We start from the raw sequence: 15,395 nt of genomic DNA, 5'->3' as shown, positions 1-15,395 counted from the left end.
GGAAAGGAGTTAGAATAGTAAATTATTTTGTCCTCTAATAATGGGCGTTTTCTCCCCCCTTGACTCTAATTTTGATAAGAAGCATATAAGTTTGGATACTTCTACAAGGGTAATGTGAGAAGGGAGACATACAGAGTGTGTCAGCTTTTTATCCACTGACTACTACCACCAACCAACCAACAGTAGGCACAATGCTTCTAGCACCCCTCACCTCCTGCCCCAACACTGCCCTATTCCTTTACTCTCATTATGAAAACATCAAAAGGTATCCAATTACATCCGAGGCAGGAACTCTCCACCAAAGCTCTCCCAAAGTAACCTGTGCTTCAGTGCGTACCAGTGCTTAATGTAATATCCCCTCCACCGCATAATATGCTCTGATTTGGTGGAAATATGGATGGGTGAACTATTCTTTAAAATATCCAAAATACAAATAAATGAATAAAAAAAGCAGGCACATCCACCAGAAGCAAAACTATTCCGTGCCAAGTAAATTATCATTTTGGCCCACACCGTTTCATCTCACAAGAAGCAAAAAGGCCAAAACACACAGACTTACGTCTTGTCAAAACCGTCCGGCTGGAAGCAGGGATCCCAGCCGAAGTCCCGTGGGCCACGCGGCTCCACGATCTGGCCCTACAGATATGGGCAATGGGTGTGGAGGTAACGGGAAGAGAGAAAGGAATACATGAGAAGTTGTCGTTGTGCTGTCACACCATTAAGTGATGGAAATAGTTTATGCTATTAACATTTCACAAAAGAGGCATTACAAAGCATCTACAAAAGAGTTTATTATGCTGGCATTATCTTGTGTAATGTCTACATTTCATGTTACACGAAAAGTTCAACATTTCTCAACATTTTGCACAACCTGAATTTTTGCGTGGTTCTGCTCACAGGAGACTGGTTTGAGCAGAAAATGTGCCATGAAGGAACATTTCATCCAGGAATCGGACTTTTTCTCCTCAAACTAGTCAGAAGTTCAAAAGTTGGTATCACCTATAGCTTTGCTGTGCATAGCCTTGTAGAGAAAAGTTATCTGAGATACTGTTAAAATGTAATTTGGATAACATGCATAATGTTATAATATATTTATATAATTAGGCGTCTTGTCATACATACACCTCGAACATGAAATGTAAAGAATGCTTAACGCCGAATTAAAAAATGACAAAACGGAGACAGGAAGCGAAAAGAAATGCTGGATAACTTGCACACAAAACTAAATTATAAAAGCAAGCATTATACAATTTTCAAACAACAAATATTGTTTAGGGATCCATTGCTGCCCTAAAGTATCATAATGGGTCGTATCAACAGGAAGGCGAACAGGAAATGCAAGACGCTCAGTAAAATGTTCAAAAAGACTAAGCATATAGGACACTGAATATAGTGGTCTTGCCTATTACCCGCATGCATGAAATTAGTATTCAGGGTGCCAAAGTAATAAAAAACAACGTCTGAGCTATGGAAAGGCAGATGGGAATAAGTAGTGTTGATGACAAGAGGCAGGTAAGCAGGGAAAGGATGGATGGGGTAAAAGGGAGAGGGGGAAGATAAGGAAAATAGAGGGAGAAAGAAATTGGAGAAAGTAGCAGGAGACTAAGAAGGGAAATGGAGAATGAAAACGAGAGGGAAGGGGGCATAAAGGTTAAAAAGGGAGCAAAAATGGCAAAGAGAGGAAACTGAACATTTGCGATGGAAGGGGAAGGGGACAGGAGGCAGAAGAAGTACTTTTATGACATTGTGAAACCTGCTACTGTCTGAGCAGTGCACCCTGGGAGGAGTGGTATTACTTACTATGGTAAAGCATGCTCACAAGCATGCTGTTGAACTGCCCACGTATACGTAAATGTGAGACAATCTTTAAGGATTAGTGCTGTACTTGTGAGCGCTCCTACGACTAACATTGGCCACAGACCCTAATGTTCACTGAAAATGCAGTTCTCTACACGTAGTAACTATAATAAAGTTTAGGGTCCGATCTCTGGCTAGGCAGGAACTACAGCATTCTTTATTCATCCTTATTTCACATACAGTGTTTTGTTTTATGTGAATTACAGTGTTTTGCTTTTTATAAAGTAAAACACACCCAAGTGGTAATCTTACTTAGCGTTGATACTGTTTTTTAGTCTTGTACTGTGTCCTTAAGTGTAAGAGCCTCATCACCTCCATTAATAAGCTTTGAACTGCTTCTGCTCACTCTGATGAGCGGACCAACTTCCAAAGAAGAGTTCCCTGGTAATCCGGTTTGGGTACCCATTTTACTGTGGCCCCGGGACAACAGTGGTAAACAACTCCAGCTTTCACAAACACAGCCCTTTAATCTGATTGAAACCTGGTTTCTGTGGCCACAGACCACAGTGGTAGAAAAGTGCAACGCAGCAAACCTTTGGAAAAGATCACCGCAAGAAACACAATATGAAAGTTGTTCACGTGCAACCCCATAGCCATAAAATAAGCATGATTAACACATATGTCTTTTATCCGCATTGACTGGGGGTGGGAGTAGTCTTAGTCACTGTTCAGCTTTAGGAGATACCCCTTCATGAATTGATTTATTGTGAACTGATGATAGAAGAAACTTGGGGCCTTATCACAATCTGCTCCAAAGAAACACACCCTTTATCTTGAATATATTCATGGAGTGTGGTAGAAATATTCAGAACAACAAACAGGAACAAGGCGGATAAGAGGATGTTTGTTTCCAAGGTACTAGAAGTCTTGGTTGTGTCACACACAAAATATTTTTTTTAGCTTGACTTTGGTGTCCCTGTTACTTGATTTCCATTGGTGATGGAAAGCTTGCTGTGGAAGCGATGTACGTGTTATCTATATCCTTCCATCTCAGATTATGTAGGCCCCTATGGCCATGGATCAGCTCCTACCCAAGATAAGCAAACTGACAGGATTGTCAAATGATACTGCCTCTGGTCTCTTCAGCAAGGTCAATGATGCCGGCTTGGAATCAGAACTTTGTGCACACTTTCAGGATTCTGGAAGGCTTTACATCCTTCTTACCACTTTATTTACAGGTCATCTTGGGCTTCTGCCAAACCCAATCAATCCCTATTGGTTTCCCTTGATGGGGCACTTCCCTCTTCATCATACACTGTATTTACGTTTGTGGCTTGGGGACTACACATTCCTAGCCACTCTGCAGTTCTTATTCGATTTTTGTAAGATTTTGTCTGTGCTGATTCTGCAGTCATCTGTTTTTGATTTCGAAAAACTAGAGGAACTTCCTTGCCCTTTTACATGTATATTTATTCTCATCAGTTTGAGCACAACCACAAAATGAGTGCTCAGGGAGGAATAGGGCGTGCAATGGACTGAGGAAAGCTCATGAAGTGACCTATCTGTAGGATAGATGGGTAGCGTTTGCATCATGAGTGGGACACACTGACAAAGCTGTGTGCAACAAAGAGGCCAGATAGCCATTAATCAGTGCCTGGTCTCAGTACTGTGCAGCATGTGTTTCAGTAGTACAGCAGAGAGGGGTTCTACATTAGGTTATTGCTTCTAGGCTGTGGACTTGGTTTAACCACTGGAGGGGCGCCGCTGCTGGGGTAGGACCTGCCCATGTTGAAATTAACGTTTTCATATAACAGGAGTTAGAGAGACCCATCTAGTGGTCAGCTTGGATGGAACTATGCTCAGGTGAACAAGTCTATCTGCCCCATAGGACGTCTTGTGTGATCAACTACAGTAAAAAAAAAAATACCTTTGTGTGGGCATCATACAACCGAAACATTGGTAAAACAGCAAACGCATCTTTATTCCTGCTAATGAGCTTATAAAGCACTCTGAACTTATCTTCAAAAGCATTTTATTACTCTCACAGATGAGACATTCATTATATCAGTTTGCCCACTCATTCTGATCAGTGGCCATCCACGGTTAAAGATGAAGGCCACCATTTTACAAATGTCATTAAGAATCCTGCAATGGCAGCTGCCCCACCATTGTTAGACAAGATCATCCAATACAAGTATGGTTCACCAGCATCTCCAGCAGAAGGGGCCACTTTACTGGATTCAGCCCACAGCGAAGGATAGGGCAAGGGGCTTGGTGAGTGGCTTTCTCACGCCAAACACAACAAATTACCTGCATTTTGCTTAAACTACTCTAGGATTATGCACAAGAAACCTAATATCGACTTGAAGGAGCCAGGAAGGTAGCCCATATGAGTGTCTTTTTAAAAATAGACTGTAATTTTGATTTACGAGTGAGGCTTTGTTATTAATCTGATCCCTTAGAGAGTGGTCGACTGAAAGGATAGATATTTGCATCCAGTTTTTGCTGTGTTCTAATATGCTCTGAGGGTATCACTAATTAGAAAAGTCCATAATTGTATTTCCAAAAAAGCACCTTGAAGACTACATTTTGAGACACCTTTTCTATGCTTTGGAGTTGCTCGATGTGTGCAATCCACTATGACCATATGGGCCTGCTCTATGGATTGCAAAGCTGCGACTGACAGTCTGACACGGGCGACAAGTTCCAGATGGGATGTATTGCTATTTAAGGATGCTCAATAGTGCAGCTAGATCAGTCTTATGGTAACTGCGAGGGATGGCATAGGGTTTTTTATAGCCGGAATGGACTGAAGATCAAGGCTGGCAAGTGACTGACGTACTGTGTGTAGAGGAGGGGAGGGTCACAGTACTGAAATGGGAGGGCCTGCAAGTCAGGATAGCACTGATGGTTGGGCAGTATGGAAACTTCAGTAGGAGCCCAAAAAGAGGGATCTCTTTCTAGGGACCAGGTGTACTGTGGGTATTCTATGGAGCTTTAGTGTTGATGAATGGAAGGGCACATTGCCAGTGGTCTTTGTGGGAGGTGGGGGTTGGGGTTGAGAACTGAACAATAAGGTGAACTGAAACAGTAGTTGAGGGCTAGCTGGCTTCTTAAAGTCGCTATGTACTCTTAAAACATATACATGGTGTACTAAGGGTAGGCACAATTAGATTTTAATGAAAAGGAGGGGCTGTTCATACATACCAGAGTTTTACCTCTGAACAGCTGCACAGGGTCCTCCATCCGTCCACTGCTGTATGCAAAAGTGCAAAGTGCATATGCTGATTTATCTTCGAATCCTGCCAGCAGCTTGTGCAGACCTGATAAGAGGACAGGGTTTAGGAATTAGTGGTTGAAAAGAAAGCGCATCCAAGCATGCAGTATTAGTTTCCTAGTAAAACAGAACCAACAACAACTTGAGAAAGAAGCGACTTGAGGTCCATCTGTGCCTTTGAGCACATAGAGTTCAACCGGTCACTAGCTCTACATATGCAGAAAGGCAAGAACTTGCTTTATTTTTGCAGATGGACACCAGCTAGGTTCATCTCTGCAGAAGGCATTGGCTCCACCTGTGAACGCACACTACTTTTTCTTCTACTTAATAGAATGGCCAGGTACTGACCTCCAACTTTCCGAGGGAAGTCTGTAAGAGTAGATCTAGAGTGGGGTAGACATTAGTGCCATTTCTGCAGACACTATGATCATGTGACAACAAGCACGATTCCAGTTACCACCTGTGTAGAAAGTGGCAATAACTCAACACCACTAATTTCTAATCTACCTAACTTGTGCATAGTTTGTGCTGTCTGCTCATCATCTGCGCTCATACACCATATTTATCACTTAGTATTTGTCCTCCTCAATCATCTCTGGTCTACTGCTTTATTAGTCTTGCGCCTTACTCATCCTCACCGTTCACCTGTCGTCAGTGGTGATCTTCTACTTAGTTCTCACTCATCAGTCCTGAACTTCATACATCCTCATAACTTATCAATTATTCTCCTCATTCATAGCGTTATGTTTCCCTCAAGCTCCATAATTCTACCTTACTAATATGCCCTTCCAAAGCATCCTTCCCACTTCTACTTCTCATTTTCCATACCTGGAACCCAACTGCACGCTGCACACAGTTGTGGTGTGTGGAAGGCTTCATGACTGTGCAAGTATCCTTGAGGGAGGGTGTTGAGAGCATAAGCTCATCTACATACTTTAGTTCAAGTGGCAGGGGAAGTTCCATAAAAATGAGAAAAGAGATGTTCCTTGAAGAGATAGGTTGTTACTTATTTTAAAAAGTGAATGAACAAGCATGAGCTGTGCGTTTTATTCCACCTCATGGATGCAAACCTCAACGTACCAATCCTTCATTCATTTCTTTTCCAGGCGTCGCCTGCCAGAGAACTTGTAGACCTTTTGTGGACCATACTAGACCCTCACAGTGGTCTTGGCTATTGCTTTCTGTTAGCGAGCTTTATTGTAACTCTTAAATCCTTGGTCCTTATTCAACGGCTTGCCTTGCTCTTTTTATGTTTGTCCCACCCATGGAGTATTGCCTCTTCACCAACCTTTTAATTAGATGACTTGTATTTTTTCACTACTCTCATTTAGGAACTGCAGTTTTTCTTTTTCTTTCAGCACTCTACGATAGTGCAGATTTTCTGTCTCTTTTTGTCATGTGTGCTGTGTCCAGGGGCATAGCAATCGGGGGGGTGTTCGGGTGTTACACCCCCCTAATAAATGTATTTTCTGGTAAATATTTGGGTACAAATGCTTTCAGTTGGGTATGGTGAAGCCTGTCGGCTTTCACAAGGCATTTTTCCATACACACATACAAAAACACACACAGTCTTCTCCCTTCCTGTTTTAAAAGTCTTCAAAAATGTTGGTTATTTTACCAAAAATTTTATTTTCTCTCACCTAGTACCCCAACCAATCTGTATTCTTCTCCCTTTCCACTACCACTAAAGCCCCTCTTTTGCACCCTTCTTGTCTATAATGCATTTTAACATTATATCCCACAGCCTGAATGTTAAGAAATCTGAAGCTCACCCCGCCCTAATCTTACTGACCAACCTACACCCCTGTCTGTGTCCCTCCCCCCCCCACACCACGCTCCCTCCCATGCTTGATCATTGCTTTCCACTCCCTTTTCTTTTTAATTGCTTCCCTTGGGGGCCTAGCCTCAAGGCCTTCCAATGCTCCCCTTCCCAACCCCAGTTGCTCCTCCCCTTGCTCCTTCGCTGCACCATTAACCCTGCGGTTCTTCCATCATTCTATAGGGCGAGGTGTAAGGACTTGGATTTGAGATGGAAATTTCTGTACAGTGCCCCGATGTGAATTTAACTATAATAACTTTGTGATTATGAATAAAACCGCAATTGTTTTTAATCCCTATGTGTGCTAATGCTACAAATTGCACTATAAATGTATGGTGACTTGATGAATTATAATTATATACACAGGAGTTATCTCTGGGTAGTCGCAATCAATAAGTTACACCATACTTTTACAACGTGAGATAATCATTTATCCCCATGAGAGATTCCTTTGCTTCATGTAGCGTCATTTTGTAGGTGCATGCATACGTCATCATGCATGCACCTATATATAAAAAGAAGCAGCCACCAGCAGTAGCAGCATCATTGCGCCATTTCTTTTCTTTTGGGCAATGTACAGCACTGGAAAAAGCAGCATTGCAAACAGCTTTGGAAAAGCAAACAGGCCCAAATGGTGAGTACTGTTGGCTTGGCCACTGCTTGTTCCATCACGTGATTTCTATCACAGTGATGTCTTGTCTTTCTCTGCTGTGCTGACCTCATGAGATGGAAAGGTTTTCTTGTCACATGGTGCATTGTTTGTTACTGCGTTGTGGATCATCTATAAATACTTGTATATGATTCAGGCATTTAAAAGCAGCCAGGGCAGGGCTGTCCGGTTGGGAATGGTGTTTCCATTGACGAGTCTAGCGGAAGCACACAAAATGCTCTTCGGCGAGAGTCAAGAATGTGGATGAGTGAAGCGTTATCATCCAGGAAAGAAAAAAAGCGTCAGACACGGTCAGAGATGGCTTTCTTTTGATAGCAAGCACTCTATTATTTGGCAATGTTTTCTCCTAACTTATCCTCATTAATGAATGGTCCCCTTCACTCATCATTTATCCTCACTAGTCGTACACTGTTCCCTCTCGTCACTGACCACTAGTCCTGCCCCCTCTTTGCGTGTACCCCTCTGTCACAGACTGGAAATGGGACAGGGAAGGCAACACCATTCCTAGCCATGTCCATATGAACGAACTCAGCGACACCATCTCAGAAGCCCTATTACCATCTTGCTGGATCCTTTTCACTAGCAGCCCCTGATGATATCCTCTGCAGTCGTTCCTCATTGGAATAAAAGAAAAGAGCCACACTTGGCAAAAGAGGCATTGTCAAGCATAATGGCTTTTCACATAGATACTGGGTTACTATCGCAGGCACTGATTTAGCAGGTGATGTGTTACAGGTAGGTACTGTGGTGTGATCACATTCTCAGTTAGATCTCAATGTCTTAGTCATTGGATGTTGGGCGCATGATTGTGCTCCATCAGCATTAAGAATGGGGGAGAGGTGCGTTTATTTTTCCTGATAACAGTTATTGTTGGCTACTGTGATAGTCAATTATGTGTTTTCTTGCTCCTGTTAGATGTACGTTATGAGTTCCACCCAGTGTGTTCTATAAGAGGTTGATGTGTGGCATATCATGGTGGGAAGCCAGCTATATGGCAAGTGCACTGTGATGGATGTAGTTAAGGTGTTGTGTCTAACATGTTCTGTTGAACATTTAGATGTGCATGCGGTCTCACAGCAGTGAGTACCATTGTTAAGTTTGTAAAAGCTGGCTAAAGCAGGTTAACTTTGCTGTATTGAAATATGTGAAATGTTCTACCTAGGATGTGCTGTTGGTGTTTTACGGGAGCAATACAGACAGTACAAAATAGTAAAAATGGCTATTATTGCCTTATAAACAGCAATGCATAATAAATAAATACAATTAGGTACAATACCAGGACTCCATAATAAGCACATATGATATTTCTGTATCCTATAGGAGAGTATTCCTCACTCTGTGCATCTCGTTAGTAATGATGTGTGAATATATTCGATGTTTTCAATAATTTGACACATATAATCCTTTTGTAGTTAGTTCACTATGGCAACATCAAGAATGTAAATTGACACCCGCACTCTAGTTTCCCTGTGTTAGCATCAGGTCCATAAATGTTTGCCACGGTTAATTTCTAGTCCTGCCAGTTGAGAGTTAATCCCAGATTATTATTTTTTTATTTTAACTATGGCAGGCAGTTTTCACCGATTCAAGAGAATACAGCATTGTCAGCATTTAAGGGTGTTCATTGCTCTTATATCCAAGGACAACAGAAATGTGGTTGGGAATGCTTGAAACAATCTCAGCCACTAGGAATCTCTCTTGCCCACATTGTAATCCATCGTTTTTCTGCTCACTGTAGCTAAAATTAATTCAAGAATTCCAGCCATTGCTTGCTTGTTTTATTTAGTAACATACTTTAACTGGGATGTGTATGTCCATAAGTGGGTTCTGTGTTCACTGAGCCATAAGAGTCCAGCTACACCTAACTGCAGAAGCCCCTCAAAGCTGCATCTGGTCTGGGTTGGTTTTGTCCCTGTTCAGAGGCTGTGTCTATAGCTAAATGACCAAGTATGATTTGCATGTAGTTGGTCCCTGTGTCCGGTGGTATAGAGAGGAAGCATGATGGACTGGTGGACTGTAATGCTGTGGCTGAGGCTAATGCAAGTATTTCACCTATCATTTTTTATTTTCCATCTTCTTAACTGAAGCATGATACCAACTAGTGTGTATAAGAGCTATGTTTTTCTTAGATGCTGCTATTTGTGTAGGCCGCTGCATATGTCAATGGCTCTGTATCTTAATTTGTGAAACCTGGCTGTGGCCCACGAGTGCTGTGTACTTGGATTCAAGCACAGATCCTTGTTCATGTGCAGTGACTTTAGTAACCAATGAAACCAGCTCCAAAAGTACTCTCTGTCAAAGTCAAGGCTTTTCGTCCCTTTTAGAATAGGTACGTTCTCCCTACTGCCAAGAGCTCTAATACAGGATTAAACAGCAGTCTGGAAAAAGAGACTTCCCAAAGTCTTCTATGTTGACACGTGTGTGCATGTTAACATTTGCTCCAGTATCTATGTAGAGTAATTGAATAATGCTAAGGTAATCTCCTCCACTCAAAACTCTAATGTCAAAGGGACTTACAGGCATTTACATATACATTCTTTTAAAGTGATTAATTGTTTTGGCCCTGCACTTAGTTAATATTGCTTCATCTTATGTTGGAAGGGAAAGAGATGTGAGTGTTCTACCATAAAAAAAGATGACTCAAGCTTTTTAGGTTATCACTTGTGGAAAGCCAAGCCTTCCGCCTCCGCCTAAAGAAAGCTTTTATAAACCACAATGGTAAAAAAAAATTCAGGAAGTGTGCTCAATAGGCTCAAGAACTTCATAACCTATTGAAGGAACGTAGGTGTCTCAGGGGGAGATCTCATGTGAACAACCTACCTGCTCATGGAACCAAGGAGTGGGAATGGAACCCTAACATTGCTGAACTAATGAAGACTATGAAACAGTCACCCAGACTCTCTGCTGGTCCTCTAAGGGCCAGGGGTGCTCGTGTTTGGGGGAAAAGCATGGGTCTTGAGCTGTCCAAATATCACCCTGTGCTCTGAATCGTACAATACAGTTCCCAGGCACTGCAGGCCCACAAATACTAAGCAAGAAAGACTCCTTTAAAATCCTGAAAGAAAACCAACTAAAGAAATGATGATGCACATTCAGCATGCCCAGTACAATGCATGCCAAGTTTAAAAAGGCCCAGAGCTGTGTCTGGCACAATTATTTTGGAGGTTATTGAATGTGAGTCGGAAATCCAAATACAGCAGACCCAAGTGTATTGTTTTGTACTTCTTTGCCTATTTTGGTTAAGAGGGAGACCTGTAATAACAGTTCCCTTTTTATCTATGTCTTTGGCTGAAAAAGCCTAGAATGTTTTGATGCATGTTGGAATGTCGTGAGTGAGAGACTTTGGAAATCTCGCAGTAAGGACAGCTGCTGGGTGAGACTCTGCAAGGAAGCTATCGGTTCCTGACTGGTGCCCTAAGGGAACTATAACTCGTGTTCTGAACATGCACAGTTTTTTCGTCAAAAAGTTTACTGCAAATATAGCATCTTTGATAACATCACTGATAATATCAATATAATGAGTGCCATAATTTGTGGGTTAATTAGCAGTGCATGGCAGGGACGTGAGTCATAGTTACCTTAGGGCACAAGTTATAGTTACTTGAGGTAACTAACTATAACTGGGAAATTTCTATGGTTTTGTTAGTTAGGATATAAACTTTAAAAAGACATAGAAATTCACTTAAAACACCAAAGGTTACATGGATGTTATAGTTAGGCTCACATTTTAAACGTACAAAACCATAGACATTCATCTGTTATAAACAGGGTATCTCAAGTAACTTGTGCCCTAAGGTAACTTAGCAGTGTTTTCTCTGTTTCCCTTCCGGCATCTCCCTTGGCAGGGAAACTGAGGTAACCTCCGCTCGCAGGGAGGGTGAGCTGTTTGACAGCTCTCCCTCACTGCAAGCGGAGTGTTTGCTGTAACTTGATAGGAGATGTCTGCTCCCGCCAAGTCACAGAAAACAGCTATTTCCCCAGGGTGGGCACCCCGGGACATAGTAGGAGATGGCCCTGAGGGGTGGTGGTCCCCAAGGCCATCGGTGGCTCCGCAAGGGGGTCCCCCTCCAAAATTAGTAGCTCCGGGTAGGTGATGGTGCCTGGGGTCTGCAATGGACCCCCCCTATGTATTTTAAAATGTGTGCGTCAGGAGAAGGCGGCTCCCAGGGATGAGGGTTGCTGGGCGGCCCTGCATTAGTTTTAGAGTAGTGCCCTGGGGAGGACCCCAGATCATTGGGGGGGGCGATGCAGCCCCCTGCATTAAATGTACACATGTGCCCCAGTGAGGTGGCGATCCCCAGAACTGCGGGGAGGGGGCAGTGCCCCCCCATTAGTTTTAGAGAGGTGCCCCAGGGAGGTCACGGTCCCGGGGGCTGTGAGGAGGTGTCCTCCGCCCACACATTAGTCTTACATGTGTACCCCAGGAAAGTGGTGGTCCCCGGGCTGCAGGGGGCTGGGCAACCCCAAGCATTCAATATGGCAATGCCCCTGGGACCTGGCCCACCTGGGGGCTTTAGTGAAACAAGTTTAGATACGCCGAAGCCCCTGATGAAATTCTTTTCTTTTTTTAATGCTTTTTTGCTTTTGGGGTGGGGGGGACAAGTGGGGGTCTTTCTGGAACTCCAGCACCAGAGATAATGAGACAGGGTGTCCTTACCTGCCTCTTTTCTTATTTTTCACATTTTTGCATGGGACTCTGCTGAAGCCGAGTACCAACATGGCTGCCAACTCTTTCTTGTTGAAGTGTTAGCAGCCAATCAGATCTCAGCTTGAGATGGGGAGGGTTCTTGAAGCCTTTGCGTCCCTATATATACAGATTTGGATTTTCTTCAACTTTTCTAAAACTACTGAACGTTTTTTACACCAAATAACAAAAAAGACTCTTTCTGAACCAAGAGCTATCTTTCTGCCAAATTTGGTCCAATTCCGTCCATTGGTTCAGACACTGTCACCATTTAAAATCCCTATGGAAAAATGAATGGGGGAAAAGCGTTTTTGGGACCCCCCCCCCCCCCTCCAGCGAACCCAGTTTTCTCGGCCACCGCCTGCTGGATCACCCCAAAACTTTCCAGACAGACACTGAAGTGAGCGTCATATTTTCTTGGAAAAAGTTGTTTAGGTTCAAATGGCGCCAAAGTTATTAGTGAAACAAAAAACAAAAAGACACTTTTTCAATAGAAACTAGGTCCTAACTCTAACTACATATATATTATTTTTAACTTTCTATTTACATATTTTTCATTAAAACACCTTACACACAACAGGTAGCCTTCATTACATTCCAGTATGTGTTACATCCTCCCTCTGTGTTCTTTCCATTAATATCCTTTGTATACCATAGGATTCCCACAAAAGGTATTTATTCTGTATGACTATTCCCTTACTGCTCACATTACCTTAATCACTGCTTCGACTCAGCATGGACTTCCCTACAGTCCTCACTGAGGGGTCCTTCTGCCATTTTATCAGCTAGACATTTTCTTAAGAGATCACAAATGTCTCTGGGTCTAGCTGCTTCTAGCATGCTGATTTTTTTTTACTACATAACACAGTGAATAAAATCCTTAAGCTTTGTGTTAACCTCGGGGATTGCTCATTTGCTCCAGGTCATGGCTACTCTTCATTTGCCCAACAACAGTGCAGTGTCCACAATTTTTCTTTACTTTTTCAGAACCGGTTTCACTTATCTCAATAGAGCCAGTACTTGTTCAACTTGCAAGGAGAGAGTAGTTATTGTGATAATGTTCTCAAATATCAGATTCCAGTATTGTGCTATTCTTGGGCATGCCTGTGCTAGATGACATAAGTCTGTATATGAGGCCGCACATTTTGCACAATTCACATTATCCCACCCTCCACATCTGACGAAGGAAGCTGGTGTGTTGGGTGGTATAGGAATTTATAGCGTGTTATTTTATGCCTACCATTCATTGAAACATTCTTTGTGTGATTGCAGCAGAGTGTCCATTGTATATCCATTATGTCCGTCCATATGCCATTCAAGCATTTATCTCTTGATCGGTCTGTTTCTTTCTTGTCATTCATGACCATTTTATTCATAATAGTAATAATTTTCCACGGCTCTGGACCATCTGCAACCAGCAACAACAATTTCCAGTCCATTGGCTCTTGAGGGTATGGAGGGAGGCATCCCCAATCCACTCTCTTAGCCTGAAATACATCTTGCAGTGTGGCATGCCTTTTGTTGGCTCGGAGTGTTACAAGTTGTTTTTCTTCGAAGAAGTCTTTTTCGAGTCACGAGATCGAGGTACTCCTCCCCTTTCGGCTCCACTGCGCATGGGCATCGACTCCATCTTAGATTGTGTCCCCGCAGAGGGTGAGGTAGGAGTTGTGTATATAGTAATAGTGCCCATGCAATGGAGTAAATATGTATGTACATAATGTGTTTAAAAATAATATATTTACAAAGTTACAAATGTACAAGTCTAATATTTTCTCAACTTAAAACGGCTACAGGCTCCCAGGGAGGCGGGAGGGCGCATGTGAATCTGCAGCGTCTCATGCCATGAACAGATGTACACTGGGTAAGTGACATTTTCCGTTCGATGGCATGTGTAGCTGCAGATACACATGCTGTGCATAGACTAGTAAGCAGTTACCTCCCCCAAAGCGGTGGTTCAGCCTGTAGGAGTTGAAGTTGTTTGAAATAAAGTCCCTAATACTGCTTGTCCTACTGTGGCTTGCTGTGTTGTTAACACATCCACGCAGTAATGTTTGGTAAATGTATGAGGCGTAGACCATGTGGCTGCCTTACATATTTCAGTCATTGGTATGTTTCCGAGAAAGGCCACGGTAGCACCTTTCTTTCTAGTTGAGTGTGCTTTGGTGTAATAGGCAGTTCTCTTTTTGGTTTTATATAGCAGGTTTGAATACATGTAACTATCCATCTGGCAATGCCTTGTTTGGATATTGGATTCCCTGTATGAGGTTTTTGGAATGCAACGAACAATTGTTTTGTTTTGCGAATTTGTTTTGTTCTATCTATGTAGTACATTAGGGCCCTTTTAATGTCTAATGTATGTAATGCTCTCTCTGCTACCGAATCTGGTTCTGGAAAGAATACTGGGAGTTCCACTGTTTGATTTAAGTGGAATGGTGATATGACTTTAGGTAAGAATTTAGGATTTGTTCGTAGAACTACTTTATGCTTATGTATCTGAATAAAGGGTTCTTGTATAGTAAATGCTTGTATTTCACTTACTCTTCTGAGAGATGTGATAGCTATCAGAAAAGCTACTTTCCATGTTAAGTACTGTATGTCACATGAGTGCATGGGTTCAAAAGGTGGACCCATAAGTCGTGTCAAGACAATGTTGAGATTCCACGAAGGAACTGGTGGTGTTCTTGGTGGGATAATTCTTTTCAGACCCTCCATAAATGCTTTTATGACTGGGACCCTGAATAATGAAGTTGAGTGCGTAATTTGCAGATAAGCTGAAATTGCGGTGAGATGTATTTTAATGGATGAAAAAGCTAACTTTGACTTTTGTAAGTGCAGTAGGTAGCTGACGATGTCTTTAGCAGATGCGTGTAATGGTTGAATTTGATTATTATGGCAGTAATAAACAAATCTTTTCCACTTATTTGCATAGCAATGTCTTGTGGTTGGTTTCCTAGCTTGTTTTATGACCTCCATACATTCCTGTGTAAGGTCTAGGTGCCCGAATTCTAAGACTTCAGGAGCCAAATTGCTAGATTCAGCAATGCTGGATTTGGGTGTCTGATCAGTTGTTTGTGTTGAGTTAACAGATCTGGTCTGTTTGGTAGCTTGATATGGGGCACTACTGAGAGGTCTAGTAGTGTTGTGTACC

At 42.4% G+C, this 15,395-nt stretch overlaps 1 protein-coding gene and 1 long non-coding RNA gene across 2 annotated transcripts in view; one reads left to right on the top strand and one right to left on the bottom strand.

Annotated features, from left to right (window-relative positions):
• ITPA (inosine triphosphatase) overlaps window positions 1-15,395 on the bottom strand; it is an 81,866-nt gene that overhangs the window by 4,112 nt on the left and 62,359 nt on the right. The window contains exons 6-7 of the mRNA XM_069231443.1: window positions 5,005-5,120; window positions 560-636 (exon numbers count right to left, since the gene is read on the bottom strand). Of these exons, the coding sequence (XP_069087544.1) occupies window positions 560-636; window positions 5,005-5,120 (193 nt within the window). The remainder of the gene's footprint in view (window positions 1-559; window positions 637-5,004; window positions 5,121-15,395) is intronic.
• LOC138292711 (uncharacterized) overlaps window positions 1-15,395 on the top strand; it is a 75,866-nt gene that overhangs the window by 12,013 nt on the left and 48,458 nt on the right. The gene's annotated exons all lie outside the window — the stretch shown is intronic.

The sequence above is a fragment of the Pleurodeles waltl genome, chromosome 4_2 (genome assembly GCF_031143425.1).
Source record: "Pleurodeles waltl isolate 20211129_DDA chromosome 4_2, aPleWal1.hap1.20221129, whole genome shotgun sequence".
NCBI classification, from domain to species: Eukaryota; Metazoa; Chordata; class Amphibia; order Caudata; family Salamandridae; genus Pleurodeles; species Pleurodeles waltl.
The sequence above is the reverse complement of the archived record's forward strand: the minus strand, read 5'-3'. Positions and strand labels throughout refer to the sequence as shown.